This window comes from Nomascus leucogenys, chromosome 15, assembly GCF_006542625.1.
Source record: "Nomascus leucogenys isolate Asia chromosome 15, Asia_NLE_v1, whole genome shotgun sequence".
NCBI lineage: Eukaryota > Metazoa > Chordata > Mammalia > Primates > Hylobatidae > Nomascus > Nomascus leucogenys.
Window position 1 is genome coordinate 10,877,495 of NC_044395.1, and position 24,525 is coordinate 10,902,019.

General features: G+C 36.7%; 1 protein-coding gene and 1 pseudogene across 1 annotated transcript; one reads left to right on the forward strand and one right to left on the reverse strand.

Moving 5' to 3' along the window:
• Positions 1–1,619: 1,619 nt before the first annotated feature.
• LOC100583860 lies at positions 1,620–2,554 on the reverse strand (annotated as a pseudogene).
• A 19,774-nt stretch (positions 2,555–22,328) lies between these two features.
• Positions 22,329–23,264, forward strand: LOC100583749 (olfactory receptor 10G7). The gene has a single exon (XM_003253312.3). It carries the CDS (start codon positions 22,329–22,331, stop codon positions 23,262–23,264), a length of 936 nt encoding a protein of 311 aa, XP_003253360.1.
• Positions 23,265–24,525: the final 1,261 nt, after the last annotated feature.

Here is a 24,525-nt window from a genome sequence, read left to right on the forward strand (position 1 = left end):
GAAAATATTATACTCATTTAAATAAGCCAGTCACAAAAGACTGGCTTTGAAGGTTCATATTATATGATTCAACTTTTATGTAAGGTCCAGAATAAGCAAGTCTATAGATACAGAAAGTAGATTAGTGTTTGCTTACTAAGGGTGATGTGGGAATAGGGAGGTAATGGTTAAAGGGTACAGGACATTTTTTGCGGTGATTAAAATGTTCTAAGATTGACTGTGGTAAAGGTGGTACATATGTAAATATATGGAAAAACCATTGAATTGTACACTTTAAATTCACAAATTATTTGGTGTGTGATTATATCTCAAAAAAGCTATTTAAAAAATTATGGCAATTGAAAATTCTTGATACATGATTAAAACAAGAAAATATATGTGAGCTAATCACAAGTATATAAATCTCTAAAATATATACATATATAGATACATAATATAAATATAGATATAGATGACATAGATAGAAATGAAAAAAATTTAAACAAGAAGTCAAAAACCCTAGTTCCAGTTTAATCACTAATGAGAGAGGTAGGAAAAATGACAAAATGTTAACAGTGGTTATCTTTTGGTGGTAGGATCAGTGAGTAATTTCTACTCATTTTACTTTTTTGCAGTGTCCTAGTTTTCTTTGAAGCTATTTACATGAGAAAACAATGACTATTATTTTTGAGGGCCCATAAGTTCCGGAATTCAAATTTAGTCCCTGACCGAATGAAAGCAAACCTGTAATCCTCTTACAGAACTGAAATTGTTGTTATAAAGAAAGAATATGTTTACCTGAGAGATAGCCTATACTAATACATCTTTTTGGATATATGGGTACTAATTGACTTCTAAAGAGAATTTATTTTCTTTCTTTTTTTTTAGTTTTAAGACAGTGTCTCTCCTTCCATCGCCCAGGCTGGAGTGCAGTGCTGCGATCTCGGCTTGCTGCAGCCTCCACCTCCCAGGTTCAGGCGATTCTCCTGCTTCAGCCTCCTGAGTAGCTGGGACTATAGGTGCCCACCACCACGCCTGGCTAATTTTGTATTATTAGTAGAGACGGGGTTTCACCATGTTGACCAGGCTGGTCTTGAACTCCTGAGCTCAAGTGATCTGCCTGCCTCAGCCTCCCAAAGTGCTGGGATTACAGGCATAGGCCACCATACCCGGCCAGATAATTTCTTGGTATCAGACTCATACATATGTCATCCATCAAAATACAGACTCAAAAAAAGTTATAGAAATCAATGGAACAAATTTAATGAACTAGATTTGCTGGCAAATTGAAGAATATTCTGTGTAAACCGAAAAGAAGCTCCTGAGAGAAGTATTTATGTTACCATTTAGACACTACGGAAGCAGCATTAGCACATGGTTAAGATGCTTTGGGTCACATTTTCGCCCAGCAAGTTTTTAACTCCATGATACTGCAGAAAGATCTCAGCCTCTCAGTGCCTTAATTTTTTCCTCATAAATTGAGATAATAATATTATCTACTTCTTATGATTATTATAATCATTACATGTATCAGTATTTGTAAATAGTGCCTGGTACTTAGTAATCAAACAAAAAATAGGAGCTAATTGCCCCCAGATAAATTTAAGACAAAGCTGTAAAGACAGACCATGATATAAAGCTTACCTTCCACAATTATGTACTCCTTGAATGAGCATCTTTCTCAGTGCCAGCTTTACACCTTTGTTTCTCAAAGCATATATCAAAGGATTCAGAGAAGGGGTAACAATATTATTCAACACCTGAACCACAGAGTCCAGCCAAGGGCTGGAAGCAGGTCGGAGATAAATGAGGACTATTGGTCCATAGAAGAGCAGGATGGATGTCAGATGGGCACTGCAGGTTGAGAAGGCTCTGCGCCTACCTTCTGAGGAACTGATTTTCAATATAGAGATAACAATGCAAGCATAAGAGGTGAGGATAAGAAAACACATGAGCGCAACAACACCTACGTTGATGAAACTCACTGTCCGTGCTAGAGAGGTGTCTGCGCAGGCCAGCGGAATATCACCACCGGAATATCACAGAAAAAATTGTCCACTTCACTGGGGCCACAGTAGGGTAACTTAAAGTTGAGGAGTGTGAGGACAGAGGCATGCAGACAGCTCCCTGTCCAGGTGCCTAGTGTCAGGAGGGCACACACCCTGCGGTTCATGATGACCGAGTATCGCAAAGGGTGGCAGATGGCTGCAAATCGGTCATAGGCCATCACAGTGTACAGGAAACACTCGGTGCAACCCAGGAAATGGTGAAAGAGCTGGGAGGCACAACCCTGGAAAGAGATGGTGCGGCTTTGTCCCACTAAGTAAAGCATCATTTTGGGGGAACTCGCTGAAGGGAAAAATATGTCAAACACAGACAGGTTTCCCAGAAAGAAATACATGGGGGTATGGAGGTTGGAGGAAGTGAGGACGGCCAGAAGAATGAGTAGGTTCCCTAGCAAGGTGAAGAGGTGGAAGGCCAGAAATAAGACAAAAAGCACATTTTCCATCCCCTTTGTGTGAGGGATTCTCATCAGGAGGAACTCAGTTACTGGAGTGTGATTCTTTATCTTCATGTCAAATTAGTCCTGGAACATCAAAGAATGGCCTCACTGAGATGAGGTTTTCCTGCAAAAAACTATCTTTATAGAGCCTTTCGCAAACTGATAATAACTACATAGAGTGGAGAACTTCCAAATAGGAGTCAGTTCAATCCTGTCACTAATTAATGAGTGACATTTGGGTAAGTTATTAATCTATTTTTCATCTGTTTCCTCATAAGTAAAATGAAGAGATAACACTAGAGTTGATACAGAAGAGAAGGTGTAGAATAAACTTTACAATTGGAAGTATCTGAGTTTACATACAAAACACGCTGCCCACTCTGACATCAGATGACCTTGAAAACAACTCTTTAAATCTTTTCTGAATATATATAAATAGTAAAATAATGTATTATGGTTCTTGTGTACATTAATGCATTGATGTCTGTAAAGTACCTATATAATTTTGGCTCCTACCCATCTTTGTTAAAAAATTTATTCATTAAATTATTTAATGTGTGCCTTATTCCACAGCATTTCTCTAAGTTGACTTGTAGCAGTTCTCAGATTACCTATTCATGTGACTGATCGGGGAGGCAGCTTTCTCAATCAGCAGCTAGAGTAACTGAAAACTGAGAATTGTCTAGTGGGCGTAAAACAGAAAGGAAGCCTGGGCATGGTGGCTCACACCTGTAATCCCAGCAGCTTGGGAGGCCAAGGTGACAGGATCGCTTGAGCCCAGGGATTTGAGACCAGCCTAGGAAATACAGTGACGCCTTGTCTCTCCAAAAATTAAAAGAAAAAGAAAAAACTATTTGAGTGTGGTGGTGTATGTCTGTAGTCCCAGCTACTTGGGAGGCTGAGGTGGGGAGATCCTTTAAGCCGAAAAGGCAGAGATTGCAGTGAGCCAAAATCATGCCACTGCACTCCAGCCTGGGTGACAGAGTGAGACCCTGTCCCAAAAATAAATTAAATAAAAATAAAGAAATAAAAGAATAGAAAAGATGATATGTAGGTAGGAAAAGGCAATAGATAATTACTGATATTAAAAACAGCCATTTCTTTTAATAGAGTTTAGTGTCCAATAGCAATTATATCTGTGACTTGACTGCAAATAATCATTTTTCCTAGAATTAGCTTTATAATTCCCCATTATCACTTTATATCTTATTCATTTCCTAAAAGTTTCTAAGGTTAAACTACATGAATCAGGTAATAGCTCAATAGAATACCATGGAGTCAACTAAGTCAGATTTAGCCCAAAGTCAAACAGAGCCAATTCCCATGTTCTTCCCACCTTCCTCTAGTGCATAGAACTCACCAGAAGATGAGAGGGGAGCACTCCAGAGAAAGGGCACTCACAGACTGAAGAGAAATGTGGCTGGCCTGGGCTGAAAACCAGGCCCTACGTCCACCCAGCCCTGTTTCCTTTGCTTTTAGGTGCTGTGGATCATCTGTGGCTCTGGGGCTAGAAACGCCGAATGTTCCTCTTTTTCAGACTCAGCCAGCCAGGCCAGAAAATCTCAGTGCCCCTGGCCCCTGAATGAAGTAGCAGCAATCATGGTTCAAGAGTGAATAAATGTCTTCAGTTTCTTTGGGACCCTCTTCCCTAGTGGGCGCTAAGGAAGTGTGGAACCAAGGGAGCAATTAGACTGGAGGTGTTCCTCTCTTCCCTTCTCTTTCTCCCCACTGCCTCTACCTCATTAATTCTTAGACTGAAATGCAATTATACAGTGGCATTTAGTTATATTCAATTTAAAGCTCTTTAATTAAAAATAATTCTTGGGCTATTTTTCCTCTAGGAGAGAGCCATCCCTGGAGTTCAGATGTTTGAGATTGCCCAGTGATCCTTTACCTGGAGAATCTGGGTTTGAAGAAAGAGCTGGAAATTAGGAAGGCAACCACTTAAACAGGCAACAATCCCATCTGATGTCAAAAACAAAACAAAACACAGCTGCACCTGTTTTTCCTACAATTTGCTTTATAATCCCCCATTATCACTTCCACAACTGATTGAATTCATATTTTATTCATTTTCTTTTTTTAGTTTCCTCTTAAAAAAAAAAGAAAACAGGATACATGTGGAGAATGTGCAGGTTTGTTCCATAGATATACGCGCCATGGTGGTTTGCTGCACCTACTGACCCGTCCTCTAAGTTCCCTCCCCTCACCCCCACCCCACAACAGGCCCTGGTGTGTGTTGTTCCCCTCTGCGTCCATGTGTTTTCAATGTTCAGCTCTCACTTATGAGTGAGAACATGCACGTTTTCTCTTTATTTTCCTTTAAGACTGCTACTGACATTAATTTTAGCATACGTTAATTACCACAACTTTGTTGGATGTATATTTTAAGAATTCAGTCTGCTGACTGCTGTGTAGAGAATGGATCAGAGTGGACAAGGGTAGATTAAGTACATCTGTGAGAATGTTATTTTTACTGGCTGTCTAGCAAACAAAAAGCAAATGGGTTTATTAAAAATGTTATGACTAAAATCCCTTTGAGAAAATACAGAAGGCACAGAAATTACAACTATACTGTTGAATAAGTAAGTTTATCAGCATTTTTATAATTATCATGCTTCTTTATGCCAGAAAAAATACAGAAGAGACTCCCACCTCCATGTTTTAAAATAGTAATGACTGCTTACTGAGAATCTTTCTTTTTAAAAACCAGACTGTCCAAGGCCCCTTTGTTTTATTCTTGCATTGGCCCCATTAGTTAAATTTTATTTTCTTTTAAAGACAAAAATAGGGCTCAAATAGTTAAAATAGTTGCCAAAGTTGACTCCAAAAGTCAATAATAGAGTGTGGATTTGAGTTTCAGTCTGACTGCGTTTAACATTTATGCCCAATTCTAACAAAATAGAATAAATATTTTGAATACTAATTTCAAAAGTAAACATGCTGAGTCACTCATTCCCACCCATTTTCTTGTTCTTTAGTTTTGTGTTAAATCAGATCAACGTAAAATCTTAAATTTTTGTAACTAGTGATCATTTCTATGTGTTTTAAAAGCTTTATTGAGAAATAATGTACATAAAAGTTCACCCATTTTAAATGTACAATTCAGTAAATACATATTTGCAAAGAATGTATATTTATGGAGTTTTTAGCTATCACCACAGCCTAATTGTAGAATTTTTCCCTCACACTAAAAAGACGCCTCACGATCATTATAATTATTCTCATTCCTATCCCCGACACTAGGCCACCAAAAATCTACTTTCTTTCTTTATATATTTGCCATTTGGGGACATTTCTTTTAAGTGGAATTATAAAATATGTGTTCATTTTGATCTGACATCTCTCAGTAAACATCATGTTTTTAAAAGGTATCTCTGTTGTTGCATGTACCAATGTTTTGTTCCTTTATAACGACAAATAGTTTTCCATTGTATGGATATTTACATCTCTTGGACCATAGGCTAAGATTCTAAAAGTTTATTCCTAGTGCATATAAGCCCTTAAAAGATTATTGGTTTAAACATAGAAATGCTTTGAAGATATCAAGATCATTATCATCATCTAGTCAAAAGTGAATTATTTTGGATTGTATCACATATTAAACAGTTCAGCATGTGAATTGTGGAAAAAATATATATGACTTTGATTATCAGTTTCAGCTTGTCATTTCAATTTCTTTCTTCTGTATCACTATAAAAAACATTATAGAATTGGTGAAAATCAGCCCAGTACTGAGATAATTTATAGTTACTGATGTGCCCCAATCTTCCTTTTTTCAACTGCCATTATTTTAAGTTGAGTATTTCATATTGCATGTAAGTAATTCCAGAATTACTTCTTCAAGTGGCTTATACATCTCATAATTACTATCCCTATGACTCATTAAAACACACACACACACACACACACACACACACACACACACACACACAGAGGGAGACAGAGAGAGAAAAAAGATACAGGCAATAATGAGCCCCTAGCTTCCATTTCATTTCAGCTTCCACTGGCCATCAGAGAAATGCAAATCAAAGCCACAATGAGATACCATCTCACACCAGTTAGAATGGCAATCATTAAAAAGTCAGGAAACAACAGGTGCTGGAGAGGATGTGGAGAAATAGGAACACTTTTACACAGTTGATGGGACTGTAAACTAGTTCAACCATTGTGGAAGTCAATGTGGCGATTCCTCAGGGATCTAGAACTAGAAATACCATTTGACCCAACAATCCCATTACTGGGTATATACCCAAACGACTATAAATCATGCCGCTATAAAGACACATGCACACGTATGTTTACTGTGGCACTATTCACAATAGCAAAGACTTGGAACCAACCCAAATGTCCAACAATGATAGACTGGATTAAGAAAATGTGGCACGTATACACCATGGAATACTATGCAGCCATAAAAAATGATGAGTTCATGTCCTTTGTAGGGACATGGATGAAGCTGGAAACCATCAAGCTCAGCAAACTATCGCAAGGACAAAAAACCAAACACTGCATGTTCTCACTCATAGGTGGGAATTGAACAATGAGAACACATGGACACAGGAAGGGGAACATCACACAGCAGGGCCTGTTGTGGGGTGGGAGGAGGGGGGAGGGATAGCATTAGGAGATATACCTAATGTTAAATGACGAGTTAATGGGTGCAGCAAAGCAACATGGCACATGGATACATATGTAACTAAGCTGCATATTGTGCACATGCACCCTAAAACTTAAAGTATAATAATAAAAAAAAGAAATTTAGTAGTTGTCAACCAGCCAGATTAAATCAGGGATATTGGTTCTCAAAAGACTTACATATAATTTATATAAGAATCTATGAACATATTATTTTATATGATATATATTGAATGCCAATGTGTAAATTTACAAAGAGAAATAAAAAGCCATATTCATTAGAATAGATGCATTGATGGGTTGGCATATTCTTTTCCAAACAGGAAAATTGTAGATTCAAAGCAAAATACTCGGCCGGACCCAATGGCTCACGCCTGTAATCCCAGCACTATGGGAGGCTGAGGTGGGTGGATTACCTGAGGTCAAGAGTTCAAGAACAGCCTGGCCAACATAGTGAAATCCCGTATCTACTAAAAATACAAAAATTAGCCAGGCGTGGTGGTATGCACCTGTAGTCCCAGCTACTCAGGAGGATGAGGCAGGAGAATCACTCAAACCCAGGAGGCGGAGGTTGCAGTGAGCCAAGATAGTGCCACTGCACTCCAGCCTGGGTGACAGAGCGAGATTCTGTTTCAAAGAAAAAAAAAAAAAAAAAAGCAAAATACTCTCTCAGGAAACTGCTTAGTGAGTACCAAGTTAAAGCGAAGTAAACTGGATGATTGTAACCAAGTGTTCTGCTACATTGATTTGACACACTTTTGTTTTTTTGTTATCAGTATTGCCGTCAATAGGCTGAAATGTCCCTGTCAGTTGGTACTTTCTCTCTCCTGGACAGTAGGGATACACTATGCCCATTTGTTGAGTCCACTTCCTTTTTACTATTCATCACCTTTCTCAAGATATAATTTACAGGTCATAAAATTCACCTGTTCTAAGTGTAAAATTTAATGGCTTTTAGTAAATTTATAGAGTTGTGCAAACATTGCTGAAATTTGGAACATTTCTATTATTTCCCAAATTTCCCAGAGCCCACTGCAATCAATTCTCACTCCTACTCACTTCCTCAGGAAATCACTAATTTTCTTTTTCTCTCCATACATTTGTCTTTTCTAGGCTTTTCATGTAAATGGAATAATACAGTATGTTGCCTTTTGAATCTAGCTTCTTTCAATTAGCTTATTATTGTTGAGGTACATTTATGCCATAATATGTAAAAATAGTTTGTCTACTTTTATTACAAGATAATATTTCATTATATGAAAGTACCATGTTTTATTTATCCTTTCATCAGATTATGGACATCTAAGATGTTTCCAGTTTTTTTAAATACTAAGAATATTGTTTCTATGAATATTCATATACAAATCTTTGTGTGCATTCATATTCTTTTTGTCTATCATCAAAGTTTGCAAATTCTTTTTTGACACTTTGATAACACTATCACAATATCTTCTTCTTGATATCAATGACAACCTAATAAAATAAAACTATGCTGCAGAATGATTTCCATGGATATCTAATCTCACTTCTTATATATTTATTCTTACTACTTACTGTTTCAAAAAGTGCTCCTTCCCTGGTCCCTTGGGTCAGCCTATTATGGCACTTTATATACACAGTGCACAGAGGTGATACATCTAACATCGCCCAGTGTGATGGTTAATACTGTCAACTTGATTGGATTGAAGGATGCAAAGTATTGTTCCTGGGTGTGCCTGTGAGAGTGTTGCCAAAGGAGATTAACATTTGAGTCAGTGGGCTGGGAAAGGCAGACCCACCTTTAATCTGGGTGGGCACAATCTAATCAGCTGCCAGCATGGCTAGGATAAAAGCAGGCAGAAGAATGTAAAATGGCTAGACTGGCTTAGCCTCCCAGGCTTTATCTTTCTTCTGTGCTGGACGCTTCCTGCCCTTGAACATTGGACTCCAAGTTCTTCAGCTTTGGGACTTGGATTGGCTTCCTTGCACCTCAGCTTGCAGATGGCCTATTGTGGGACCTTGTGATCATGTGAGTTAATACTACTTAATAAACTCCTATATATATATATATATATATATATATATATATATATATACACACACACACACACACACACATATATACGTACATCTAACATCATGTATATGTGTATATATATACATATATATAAAAAGTTCTTATTAGTTCTTTCTCCCTAGAGAGCCCTAATACAGCCAGAGATAAATTATTTCAAAATAGCTTGAAACCACAACAAGCCATTTGAAATAGTAATAGTTCACTTTGAAATGGTGGCTACCACTGTGTTAAAAATCTGAGGTCGCCCCTCCTTTCACATTTTCATATATCATAACCGCATATGTGCCTGGATGCCCGAATGCCCAGCTTGCTTACTAACAGTAGGGTTATGACGCTATTATGTGGTTTAAAAATGGATAACCCAGCTATGGCTACTGTGGGATACACACCAACATTGCAATGTAAGAAAAGGAGGAATCTAAACTAAGATATTTGAGGGGGATCCCAGAAACTAGAAAAGAGAAAACCAAACGGCATTCACTGGGGAAAAGATTAAGAAGTATATTTGGCCATAGATCTAAACCATATTCTTTTCTTTCAACTTTTATTTTAAATTCAGGAGGTGCATGAGCAAGTTTGTTGCCTTGGTACATTTGTATGATGCTGAGGTTTGGGGTATGAAAGATCCCCTTACCCACCTACTGAGCATAGTACCCAATAGTTTTTCAACCCTTGCCCCTCTCTCTCCTCCCCCTCCTCCAAGCAGTCCCCAGTTTCTATTGTTGCCATCTTTGTGACCATTTGTACCCAATTTTGGCTCCCACTTAAGACTATTTGGTATTTGGCTTTTTGTTCCTGTGTTAATTCACTTAGGATAATGGCCTACAGCTGCATACACATTGCTACAAAGGACAAGATTTTGTTCTTTTGTATGGCTGCATAGTATTCCATGGTGTATATATATCACATTTTCTTTATCCAGTCCACTATTGTTGTTGTATTTATAACCCACTTAAACACATAGAAATTGGATTGAGCCTAACTGAAGGTATTGCATAGGTAATAGAAATTTTACTGCATCTCACCAGAAATTGTTTCTCCTCGGCTAGGTTTTCTTTTCTTTTTTTTTTTTTGTTTTTTTTGAGGTGCAGTCTCTCTCTGTCACCCAGGCTGGAGTGCAGTGGCATGATCTCGGCTCACTGCAACCTCCACCTAGCAGGTTCAAGTGATTCTTCTGCCTCAGCCTCCAGAGTAGCTGGAATTACAGGCGCCCGTCACCATACCCAGCTAATTTTTTGTATTTTTTAGTAGAGACCATGTTGGCCAGGCTGGTCTTGAACTCCTGACCTCAGGTGATCCACCCATCTCAGCTTCCCCAAGTGCTGAGATTACAGGCATGAGCCACCGCACCCAGACTTATGTTTTCTTTCTTTGCTACAGATCTTGCAAAAGCTAATTTCAATGGCATTAATATTATTTAGCTTTATTAATTAGTATCAGTCCTAGACAAACCTAACAAGCAACCTGAATTATATTTTCTGAAGCCCCAAGTTCCCCTTATGTTTGCTTGCATCCTACTTTGTGTTAGCTGTCCATACATTGTCATTAGATATAACTAATTTCCCTCTGCTATGATCAATATTTTTTCACAGGAAATGATGTGATAAATTTATTCATACTACTTTATATATTGCTGATATGTTATCATTTCCTGCATTGTTACAATTTTTACAAAGATAAAAATATCATGGACAAAAATCTTAATGATTAAAATTACTGCCAAGAATGCAAAAATGAAGGAAGCAGGGGCTGTTCAGACCATTGTTGTAATCAATCTATATATCCAGGCCCTATATAAAGCTGATCCTGCTCAAAATATTTGGATAGATTGAGTTCCTAGCAAATACATAGACAGGAAGACAAAAAGACTCTTTTCCAGCCCAAAATGTTTAAACACTGACTTTGGGCCATGACAGTCAATTTAATCTCACAAACATTCTTTTCTCTCTGCCCACTAGAAATACAAAGATAAATTTAAAAATACCATCCCTTGAAGAGCTCACTCTAGAGTTATATGCTACCGGTTGCTAACCCTGACATGACTCTGCCATTTCCTACCTCTGGGCCCTTGAGTAGCTAACTTAACCTCTCTGTGCCTCATCTCCTTCAAAAGAAAAATGGGTAATATGTCCTGCCTCATTGAGTTTATGTGAAGAATAAAAGAGATAATGGATATAAAATGCTTTGGTATGTAATAGTAAATGTTTAATGAAGTTGGTTTAACAATCAAGGCTTGAGTATACATGACTAAGTTAAGAGTGATAATGTAGTAATAACAAAAGCATTGCACATGTGATGAAGATATAATTAAAAATGTACTCAGAGCCGGGCGCGGTGGCTCACGCCTGTAATCCCAGCACTTTGGGAGGCTGAGGCGGGTGGATCACGAGGTCAGGAGATCGAGACCATCCTGGCTAACACGGTGAAACCCCGTCTCTACTAAAAATACAAAAAATTAGCCAAGCTTGGTGGCGGATGCCTGTAGTCCCACCTACTCAGGAGGCCGAGGCAGGAGAATGGCGTGAACCCGGAAGGTGGAGCTTGCAGTGAGCTGAGATCACGTCACCACACTCCAGTCTAGGTGACAAAGCGAGACTCTGTCTCAAAAAAAAAAAAAAAAGTACTCAGGAGGCTGAGGTGGGAGGATTGCTTGAGGGCAGGAGTTGAAGGCTATAGTGCACTGTGATTATGCCTGTGAATAGCCACTGTGCTCCAGAGCCTGGGCAACACTGCAAGACCACACCTCTTAAAAAATAAAAAAAAGAAAGAAGAATTTTTTAAAAGAAATGAACTTTGTAAAATCTGCAAGATTTTAAAAGACATAGAAAGACACACAGATCAGAAAAAATGTTATTTTCTTCAGACTCAAAACTGTGTTAGGTAAATATACTGGTAGAAGTAAAAGATCATTTTGCAGGCTGGAAGTGCACAAACTCCCCCTTTAATCTGAACCATTCTGTTTCTAGCTCAGCAACCGAATTCTCACTTCCAAATGGCACGGGCGTCTGGTCCAAACTTGTCCTGGGCAAAAGTGCAAATATCGCAAATTACCTTAGATACACTTTCAAAATCCTTCTCACTTCTCTGCAATCAGAACTCAGTGCTGTTATCTCCATCCAAACCCATTCTTACAAAAGTATCTGACATCAGTCAAGGCCAAAAAATCTAAGATCAGATAGATATCCACTAATCATAAAAAGAGTCACTGAGAAAGTACTGATTTTTGATTACTGAAGATCTCCAACTTCAACGTGTAGGCTCATCTTGCAGGGAAACAGAAAAAAAATTATTCTCCTGCAAAGCAAGGCAAACTAGATATTTTCTTCCAACTCTAATTTTAAATTTTTGTATTATTAGCTTCTTATAAATTTTGAATTTCACTATCATCACACTCACAGATACTTGCAATTTTATCCCTTAGTCTTTAATAACAGAATGAAAATATATATGCTTGTTAAAAGAAGTTTTTATATTGATAAGAAGAATAGATACTGAGAGTGGGGGTAATTTCTAATTTTTATACTAACTGCAAAATAAGGTTCCTGAACAAAGACTCTCATCTTCAATATCATCCACCTTCCCCCTATAAGTCTTTCTCCTGACATGCATATACACTTACCCCTAAGACTTCTCACTTCCATTTCTTTCTCACTGCCAGAGTACTAATAGATCACTGAACTTAGCAACCTACAAGAATTTTCTTAATGTCCACGATTCTCCTCCTTCAATTGGATGAGCGGGTGAAATGATCAAGACACATAGGAAATCTAAATAGGACAACCACAATGGAAAACAGTGTGGAGATTCCTTAAGGAACTAAAAGTAGATCTACCATTCGATTCAGGAATCCCACTATCAGGTATCTACCCAAAGAAAAAGCAGTCGTTTTATGAAAAAGACACACGCATATGCATGTTTATAGCAGCACAATTTGCAATTGCAAGGATATGGAACCAGCCTAAGTGTCCATCGACTAACTAGTGGATAAAGAAAATGTGGCATGTATACACCATGCAATACTACTCAGGCATAAAAAGGAATAAAATAATGTCTTTTACAGCAACTTGGATGGAGCTGGAGACCATTATTCTAAGTGACACTTGGGAATGGAAAACCAAATACCATATATTCTTACTTATAAGTGGGAGCTAAGCTATGAGGATGCAAAAACACACAGAGTGATATAGTGGACAGTACGGGACTCAGGGTGGAGGAAGTTGGGCGCAGGAAGAGAGATAAAAGACAATACATTGAGTGTAGTGTATACTGCTCAGGTGACGGGTGCAATTAAACTCTGAGAATTCACTACAAAAGAACTCATCCATGTAACCAAAAACCACATATACCCCCCAAAACTATTAAAATAAACAAAAGAAATTTAAAAATTTAACACTGTAAAAAACTAGGAAAGAAGAAGAGAAAAGGAAAGAGAAATATGTGTAGAACAAGAGTTGTACATTTAAAAATAACTAAAAGAGTATAATTGGGTTGTTTGTAACACAAATGATAAATGCTTGAGGTGATGGATACCCCATTTACCCTGATCTGATTATGATTTATTGAATGCTTGTATCAAAATATCTCCTTCACCTCATAAATATATACACCTACTAAGTACCCAAAAATTAAAAATTTAAAAAGTATTTAAACAGAAGCAGGCAAAGTTTTAGGCACATACCAACTGATGGGAAGCACTTCGAATATGGGTAGAAAGATTTTTCTCAAGTTTCTAGGCAAGAAGAATGTGTTCCTAAAGCCAAAACTCTATTTTACATAAGATGCCATGGCATACAGCCAAGGTATTACACCCTCTCCTCTGGATTACAAGACACATAGATGCCACACTCAGTCCCGCTATTAGAATGCACCTGAAATTCTGAATTTATAAGTTTTCAAACTTGAAAGTATAAATGGACCGGGTTTCCTTACAGACAATATCCGCAATGGCCTAATCCCCAGACTCTAAAGCATGAAAGAACAAAGGGAATAATTAGAGGCTTTCCTCTCTTTTCTCATGCCCTTTCTATTCCCTACCTCATTATTTCATAAGACATGACATATTCACTATGAAAGTGGCATCACAAGTTTATAAACTACTTGGTAAATATTCAAAGGGGCAAAAAACCCCACACACTTCCTCTGCTTTAATATTATCAATGTTTTTATACTGATAAGGAATATTTTAACTAGTTCCAATTATGCTATATATGTAGTTTTGCATCTTTTTGTTTAGTTTATTTTTGGTTTACAATTTTATCAAAATATTTTCCATATTACTCAATTATTACAACTATGTTTTTTTGTTTTCCTTTTATTAGTTGACACATAAAAATTGTACATATTTATGAGATACAGGGTGGTACCAATACATGTATACAATGTGCAATGATCAATTCAGAGTACTTAGTGTATCTATCCCCCACACACTTACCATGTCTCTGTGTTGTGACCATTCAAAAATCTTTCTTCTGGCTTTTTCAAAATGTACAATAAATTATAGGTAATTATGTTCACCTTACAGTGCTCCAGAACACCAGAACTAATTCCTCCTATTCAGTTGTAATTTTGTATTCGTTGACCAACCTCTTTCCATTTTCCCCTTCTATTCTTTCCAGCCTCTAATACCCACGGTTCTACTCTTTACTTTCATGAGCTCAAAAAAAAAAATTTAGCTCCCACATATGAGTGAGAACATGCAGTATTCATATATCTGTGCCTGACTTATTTCACACAATATAACATCCTCCAGGTTCATCCATGTTGCTGCAAATGACAATATTTCACTCTTTTCAATGGCTGAATAGTATTCCATTGTGTGTATATACCATGGAGGAGCATGTTTACTGCACCTTTGATACACTGACTTGCTTTCCTTTGTATAAATACCCAATAGTGAAATTGTTGGGCTGCATGAAAGTTCTAATTTTAGGTTTTAGACAAATCCCCACACTGTTTTCCATAATGTTAACTTACATTCCCTATGGCCACTTTACTCAACCATATTCATTTTTATGGATATTTAATTTTGTAACAGTTTTTTAATATTTTCCCAAATAAACAAGTACTGTTAGAAAAATAGGTAGATATAAGTGCATGTATAATGCACTATGATAATCTTATTAACTCATGTAGTTATCCATATTTGAGACTTTACTAAAGATAAGTAAACCTAAGTAGAAATACTATACAGTTAATGAATATTATGGTTTTGTAAGATTATTATTAAATTGTTTACTTTGTTAGCACCAGTGCTTGCAAGAGCCAACTTTACCAGCATTATTATTTAATTATTTAAAAGTTTTAAAGCTTTTACCATAAGCAATTTTCAACCAACTATCTTTAATCTTCATTTTTGGTTATTCCTAAGGCTAAACATATTTACAAATTTGTATTTATTATTTTTCTTTATAGCAACTAAAAAAAAGTGAGGTTGGTTTGGGACTAGATTAATTTAAAAATGGAATAGAATAGACAGCATAAAAACACATCACTTGCATATTTGATTTAAGTCAAAGCTGGCATGGAAGAGTATGGGAAATGTATTTTTCCAATAAATTATGCTTGGACAACTGAATCAACATGGAACAAATCAGATTAATCTCTTACCACATACTATACACAAAATCAATTCCAGGGGCATTATAAACTCAAATTTTTATAACAAATAATACGGCTTTTACTAATTGAATTGGGGAAAAACTTTCTGATGCACGTATAGAAACTAAGAGAAATAAAAGAAACATCATTCGTTTTGGTTACTTTAATATTGAGAATAATATTAAAATAGTAAAAAATAAAAATAAAAAGTGAAAAAGATGTTACTTATAACAAATATTACCATCAAGGACTGGTATTCAAAACATATAAAGAATTTCTAAAATTTATATTAAAATCAAGCAATCCAATATAAATGTAGGTAAATTACTTGGCCAGGCTTCACAAAAGCAGAAATACAATTGGCCAATAAACAAAAGAAAATCTACTCTATCACTTTAAGAGTTAGGGAAATGCAAATTAAAATTGCATTAAAATTTTGCCTAAAGTAAATGTCAAAATTGTCAATTGCAAGAACTTTCACACATCGCTAAAGGGAATATAAATTTATAGAATTACTTTTAAAAAAAGGTTTATTACTTTCAACTAAGCTGGAAGATATCTTCCTCACATATCAACATTTCCCTGTAGAAACTTAGGCATATGTGCCCCAGGGTAATGTGTAAGAGTATTTAAGGTGGGATTTTTGTTATAACCAAAATTTGAACACCCAAGTATCTACCAAGTGTATATTTCACAATGGAACAATGCATATGAATTAAATGAATAAATTTATTGCAATACATATCAATATGTACATGTCTTCAAAACATAATTTTAAATAATATTACATTAGAGCAAATGTGATTGCGATTTTTGCCATTAAATGCAATAGCAAAAACCGCAATTACTTTTGCCCAACCATACAGAAACTCTCTATTAAATTTAACTATGATTCCACTTACATAAATTTTTAAAAGGCAAAATTTAACTGTATTGTTTAAAGATACCCGCAAAATTAATACGAAATTGAGATTCTCATGATAGTAGAATGGAAGGAGATTGACTTCAGGAAGAGATGTGAAGGCTCAAAGGTTGCTGGCAATACTTACTTTTTTAATTTGGGTGGTGGAGACATGAATGTTTGCTTTAGAATAAATCTGGCCTGTATGAACTTTTATCTATTTACTTTATATTTCACAACACAACGCAAATGATGAAAACAAAAATAGTTAATTTGGAGATGTTCAATTCTGGCCCATGATACAATAACAAGGATTAGATTTCTCCTCTCACAATATAGACATAGAACACTGGACCCCCAAATATATATTAAAACAGGTATTTTCGGACATTGAACAACAAGTAGCACAAGACTGTGATCCCCAAGAAAGGAAAAGCAAATGAGGTGAGCACATTCTGAGCCATGTTCAGAGGCACATTCTGAGCCATGGTACACGGATGGGGGTCTGAAGCAGAGCACAACAGTTTTACTGATTTGCAGGAACTGAGTTCTGAGTTAAAATATATAAATAATACAGAATTTACACACACTGTACCAGAAAATTGAATAGGTAAGAAGCTTCCCAACTCATTCAATGATTTCAGTATTACTTTGATACAAAAACAAGACAAAGACATTAAAGGAAAAGAGCTATCAATTCATATTCTTTATAAACAAATATATTAAAATTCCTAACAAAATTATACCAAATTGAATTTAATATATATGAAAAAAATGATTTGCATCATAATCAACCAGGCTGATTCCAGGAATGTAAGTATACTTTAATATTCAGTACTCAAGCAATATAATTTGCCATATTAACTGAAAAAGAAAAACTATATGATTGTCTCAATAGATGCAGAAAATGCACTCGACAAATTGCAAAAGCTATTTCTGGTAAAAAAAATCTCAGCTAACTAGGGGATAGAAGGAACCAATCTCATTTATTAAACAGAAAAACAAAACAAACACGACAAAAAACCCCCCCACAGCTGACGTCATGCTTAGTAGTAAAAAACTAGATATTTTCCCCTAAGATCAAGAACCTAGCGTGTCTACTGCCACCACTTGTATTCAACATTGAGCTACAGTTTCTAGATAGGACAATTAGCTAAGAAAAAGAAGTAAAAGGAATCTAGATTGTAAAGGAGAAGTAAACGGTCTGTGCTTGCACAGGACATGGTCATCTATGTAGAAAATCTGATGGAATATCTAAAAAGGCTATAGGAACTAACAAGTGAGTTTAGCTGAGTTGTAAGATATAAGATTTATATGCAATAATCAATCAACTCTATGTATTAACAATGAACAATTGGAAGTTGAAATTTTAAAAGTATTATTTAAAATAGCATCAAAATAAAATATTCCTAGTGATAAACCTGACAAAATGTACTGGATATGAGCACTGAAACGACACAACATTGTTGAGAGAAACAAAAGAGATCAACGGTATTTGTGATCAAACATAATCCAGTATTATTAAGGTAGCAATTCTCCCAAATTTATTGATAGATTGAATGCAATTCCAATCAAAATCACAGCAGGCTTTTGTGTGTGTAAATAAACAACTTTTTTGTGTAAAATTTATATGGAAACGCAAAGGACTTTTTTATTTTATTTTATTTGAGTCTCGCTCTCACCCAGGCTGGAGTGCAGTGGCGCGATCTCGGCTCACTGCAAGTTCCGCCTCCTGGGTTCACGCCATTCTCCTGCCTCAGCCTCCCAAGTAGCTGGGACTACAGGGGCCCGCTACCATGCCTGGCTAATTTTTTGTATTTTTAGTAGAGACGGGGTTTCACTGTGTTAGCCAGGATGGTCTCGATTTCGTGACCTTGTGATCCGCCCGCCTCGGCCTCCCAAAGTGCTGGGATTACAGGTGTGAGCCACCGCACCCGGCCGCAAAGGACTTTGAATAGCAAAAGTAATTGTGGAAAAAACAGAGAAATGGCAGTGGCAGAGGAGGCCCAGTGCTGAATACGGTTGGTAAACAGGAATGCCTGGACTTCTACCCTTCTCTAGTCTTTGTTAGATTATCAACAAGTCACCAGACTGTGTGGGTGGATTCAGCTGTGCCTTTTTCCATGTGCAAAGAACTATCAGTGCAGAATTCTTGATGATGTTTAGAAGTTCTGGCATGTTTTTCACATAGAATCCCACTGGGTTTTAGTGAAACAGCCAAAAATGATGGATAATTCCTTTCTTTTTCTTGAAGAAGTTAAAACTCAGCAAATGTTACTATTGAACTCCTCTTCCTGGAAAAAGGCACACACAAGTTGTGTAGCACTCACAACAGACCTAAGTAATTCCTAAACCATAGCTAGGTGGGTGACAATAGTGTTTTCTACCAATACAGCAAGACAGAAAAGAAAGATAACAAATGTTTACTTTTGGAAAGAAAGACAAAAGTATCATTTTATAAAGATCATGTAACTATATACTGTATACCAAGAAAACTGATAAGTTAAACTGAAAACACAAGTTAATAGTATTCACAAAGATAAGTACAGAAAGTTGGATAGAAGTTTCAATTAACGAAAGTTGATAGCATATATTTGATAAAGAGATTTTGAAATATAACTGGAGCTAAATTGAAAGTAATTACTAAAATAGTATTGTGATTTTACATTGATTAAATATGCCTTATACTAAATGGATAGATAACCAATGTCAGAAAAATGGGTAACTTGTTAATTTAATTGGAAAAAAATATTAATTCAGGGGACTTCGGTTCTTCAAATTCCATTCCATATAGGACTATATTTTCCATATGCAGATGAGAGCATTTCTATTAGCACAAAAGGCTCATGAAACTGCAATTGTCCTCCAAAACTAACAGTGCTTTGGGCATCTACATTAGACCAGTTTTTCTTGTTGTTTTCATAAAAGCTTTTTCCGAATAACTAAGAAATATATTAATTATGGAAGAAAAATATACCTTTATTCTCTTTAATTGTATTAATTCAAGCTAAAAAATAAAAGAAAGTTTCACAGACAATTTAAATACGTTTTAAAGTTTAGAAGATATGAAAGAACAAAGGCAAAGTCTCTGAGACGAACAGAAAATCTCTGAACTAGCATCCATTCTTGGCCAGGAACTTGCACAGTAAGAGTCTGCCAAGCCCCAGAAGGAGGAAGTTTAATTAGGAAGATGTTTATCTACAGGGAGTAGTACTCTGATCATCCCTGGAGCACAGAAAATCTGGAGCTTCTTTTTGTGACTCACCAGAAAGTTAAAGATTTATCAGACAGACTATGCACCTCTTCAGATAATTAGCTCCTTTATAACTAAAACTCATATTTTCTATTTTTAAATTTAAAAAAGAAATGGGAAAAAAATCATTTCCTGTACAAGGAGTTTTCAAATCCAGAGTGTCATAGTTACTCATTTCGAAAGTTGATTTTTGGCTAAATAAAAAGGTTTATGGAATGATGGCCATCAAATGCAGAATCAACTTCAGCAGATGCATTGGAAAAAATTCCAAGTGCTTATCATTATGTCAAAACATTATCTTCACTCATAAGGACTCTAGAGCCAAGGGAGTATCTCCTAAGATATCAAATTCATATTAAGTTCTATTTAAAAAGAGTTTCTTCTGTGGTTTCATCTTTGCAAGAAAAGAAAAATTATACTACTCATCAAGAACTGACATTTTCTTTAAATCTTGAATTCTGCTTCATGATCCAAAACCTAGTTGCAAAATTGGTAAGTAGCAAAAATTGGCAACACTTCAGCATTTTTCATTATTAGACACTTTTTGAGAAGAGGTGATTATGATGTATTTATGGTCATAGTTTCGTTTCTCTTCATTTTTCGTCAGCTTTGGCTAATGAAGCTCGATTATATTAGTCATGACGTACAGAGCCAACTTTTTGTGGTTCTGTAGAAGACTAAAAATTCTGTGAAATCATAAATCAATGAAGTGCTTCATCTATAAACCTCAGCATTGCAACTCTGAGTTTCCAACTTAGTTTCAGCTGAATTCCATGATGGAAAAGTCTGCTTCTGTCAGAGCCCCCCTCCAAAAAATGTATTGCTGATGTATGACAGAAACATTTTAGGAATTAATAAAGAAATGCTTCTTTTCTATCAGAGAGGTCCAGGTCTACAATCACATTTCCTTATATTTCTTCATAAATTTTCATTTATTTTCTCTCGAAAATATAATGTCTAAGACATTGTGTCCATGTGTTAAAGAAAAAAAGAAAAACTTTGAGTCTGAGCTTTGAAATAATAGAAATCCTAGAAATAATGGAAATAAAAGACTTTTTTTATTTTTAGAAGGGCATTTGTATTTTTATAATAACTATATTATTATTTTAATTCAGTTCTGAAACTCAAACAGCAGAGAAAGTTTAGTCTTTCTTACTACTCAAGCAGGTTCAATTCTTCTTGGCTATCTCAAAATGTGTTGTGAGATTATTTGATCATACTTTAGAAAGAGAAGGCTTAATTGCCTAAAATTCTGGAGAAGTAAATAATAAAAAATGTATAAATAGAAAGAGACACAGAATGAGGGAAGTTAAAGAAAATGATGGTACTGTTCATTATTGCATTAGTTTGGGGTCAAACTTTGTATATGACCAGGAAGGTAGGATCTAGGGCAGCGGTCCCCAATGTTTGTGGCACGAGGGACCAGTTTCTGGTTTAATGGAAGACAATTTTTACTTGGACCAGGGTGGGGCCTGGGGTGGGGAGGGGGAGGATCTTGGTTAGGTTCTCATAAGGACCACACAACCTAGATTCCTCCCATGTGCGGTTCACAATAGGGTTCCCACTCCTACGAGAATCTAATGCCCCTGCTGATGTGACAGGAAGCGGGGCTCAGGTGGTGATGCTCGCTTGCTGGCAGCTCTCTTCCTGCTGTGCGCACTGGTTCCTAACAGGCCATGGACTGGTACCAGTCCCTGACCTGGAGTTTGAGGACCCCTGATCTAGGCTAAGACAAAGGAACAGAAGACTGGCTCCACATAATGCTAAACCATTGCTGAAATCCTGCCTTAGTTCTGCAGCTGGCCAGAGAGCTCTGAGAAGGCAGTTTTCTCCCAGTCATCCAAAATGAAGATTGCTTTAGAAATTTGTATTTGTAATGGAAATTCTCTAATGATCAAAGAGACTGAATCGGTATGTGTGAAAGTGTGTGTGTGTGTGTGTGTGTGTGTGTGTGTGTGTGTGTGTGTTGACAGAGAGAGAATGTGTGTGTGCATGTGTATCTATTATATGTGTGTGTCTGAGAGAAAAACAGAGATGCTTGAATAAAGGCTTATCCCCGGAAAGAGCTTGCCAGCACCTAAGTGTTGCTAATTTGAGTATATCTTTTCCAATTCTACAGAAAATAGGATACAAAATTTGTTCTTCTTTTCAAAATTTGGCTGATTTTATGTTAATTTCCTCCTGTTTTGTATATGGCTTATTCTGGTACTGGAATAAGAAAGTGCTATTCCTTTTCAAAGACCTATACTGAAGCAAAAGGAATTTCTAAAATATAAAAAATATTTAACCCTAGTGTTCTCAATCAGAAAAATATAGTTGCCATATTTCATATAAAACATGCTCACAGTAAATGCTATCTCCCTTCCTTTCTGTAAGAACAGAGCCCCATATATGAGAAGAAATGTCCAACACCAGCCTCGTGACAGCGTTCATCCTCATGGGCCTTCCCCATACCCAAGCACTGGATGACCCCCTCTTTGGAGTCTTCCTGGTGGTTTATGTGCTCACTGTGCTGGGGAACCTCCTCATCCTGCTGGTGATCAGGGTGGATTCTCACCTCCACACCCCCATGTACTACTTCCTCACCAACCTGTCCTTCATTGACATGTGGTTCTCCACTGTCACAGTGCCCAAAATGCTGATGACCTTGGTGTCCCCAAGCAGCAAGACTATCTCCTTCCACAGCTGCGTGGCTCAGCTCTATTTTTTCCACTTCCTGGGGAGCACCGAGTGTTTCCTCTACACGGTCATGTCCTATGATCGCTACTTGGCCATCAGTTACCCGCTCAGCTACACCCGCATGATGAGTGGGCGCTCGTGTGCTCTCCTGGCCACTGGCACTTGGCTCAGTGGCTCTCTGCACTCTGCCGTCCAGACCACAATGACTTTCCATTTGCCCTACTGTGGACCCAACCAGATCCAGCACTACTTCTGTGACGCACCGCCCATCCTGAAACTGGCCTGTGCAGACACCTCAGCCAACGAGATGGTCATCTTTGTGAACATTGGGGTAGTGGCCTCGGGCTGCTTTCTCCTAATAGTGCTGTCCTATGTGTCCATCGTCCGTTCCATCCTGCGGATCCGCACCTCAGAGGGGAGGCACAGAGCCTTTCAGACCTGTGCCTCCCACTGCATCATGGTCGTTTGCTTCTTTGGCCCTGGTCTTTTCATTTACCTGAGACCAGGCTCCAGGAAAGCTGTGGATGGCATTGTGGCCGTTTTCTACACTGTGCTGACTCCTCTTTTCAACCCTGTTGTGTACACCCTGAGAAACAAGGAGGTAAAGAAAGCTCTGTTGAAGCTGAAAAATGGGTCAGCATTAGCTCAGGGTGAATAGTTAAGAAAGGCCAGATATAGCTGACTTTTCTTATTTGTAATTAAATTAAACCTTCAACATGAACATTATACTTGAATGGAGCATTTCAATTATTCAGTCTTAATTTTTAATCAGACAATTAATTTTTCATTTTTTTTTGCAGAGTGTTTGTTAGAATCCTAGTTAAAGCAGCCATTTCATGGTAATAATCTAAGAGAAAGGATAATAGTCTATTCTTTTCATGTTCCATTAAGTAATCAGAAAAGTAGTTTATTTTCTTATATAAATATTTTCCAGAATTGCTATTCAGTATAATGTTTTTTTATTTTTTATTTTATTATTATACTTTAGGTTTTAGGGTACATGTGCACAATGTGCAGGTTTGTTACATATGTATCCATGTGCCATGTTGGTTTGCTGCACCCATTAACTCGTCATTTAGCATTAGGTATATCTCCTAATGCTGTCCCTCCCCCCTCCCCCCATCCCACAACAGTCCCCGGAGTGTGATGTTCCCCTTCCTGTGTCCATGAGTTCTCATTGCAGTATAATGTTCTTACAGTTTATTTTGTGTAATTCAAGTCAAAGCCTTATAAAAATCTTTTCATGTTTTAAACTTTATATATTGAAACATTCATTATAGCATTCATAAATAACTACATAATTTAATATCCATGTGATAAAATTTTTACTTTAGAAAATACTAGACAAAAAGGCTTGGTTCTCAAGAAGAATGGCTTTATTCACATTCACGGGCCAATAAAAACCATATAACTCTTTCATATTTTTTTCTTACTTTGGCCTGAAAGATTTCTGAGAGTAAATATTTGTCCATTTATGCACTGTGACACTGCACACATTGTACTGGTCTCTGATAACAACTATCTAAACTTTCCTTCCATATTTGTGGAGCTGCCAATCTCTTATCCTCAATGCCAAGTTTCCATTTTCAGCAATTTAAAAATTATTTTTATAAGTTACCAGAGGATAAATATACAAAAATGATCAAATCATCTTAGAGACAAAAATATGCAGTCAAAAACTGTTGAGAGTATCCCTTAATTTAGAAGAAAGTACTAGATAATATTTCCCATGTAATTAGACTATGTCTGTAAGTCACATTCTTTTGACTTAAAGTATATGAAATGGACTCTGTACACTCTCTGGGTAGGTAAGGCTCGGACCATGAACCTTATAATCTGTCATCCAAATAAATACATATATTTAAAGTGTAAATAAATTTTTCTCAAAATAAATGTTTAATTTAAATACCACAGGTATC

Bases quoted from the DNA above. Each gene is read 5' to 3' on its own strand.
- LOC100583749 (XM_003253312.3), top strand. From the start codon at position 22,329: ATGTCCAACACCAGCCTCGTGACAGCGTTCATCCTCATGGGCCTTCCC.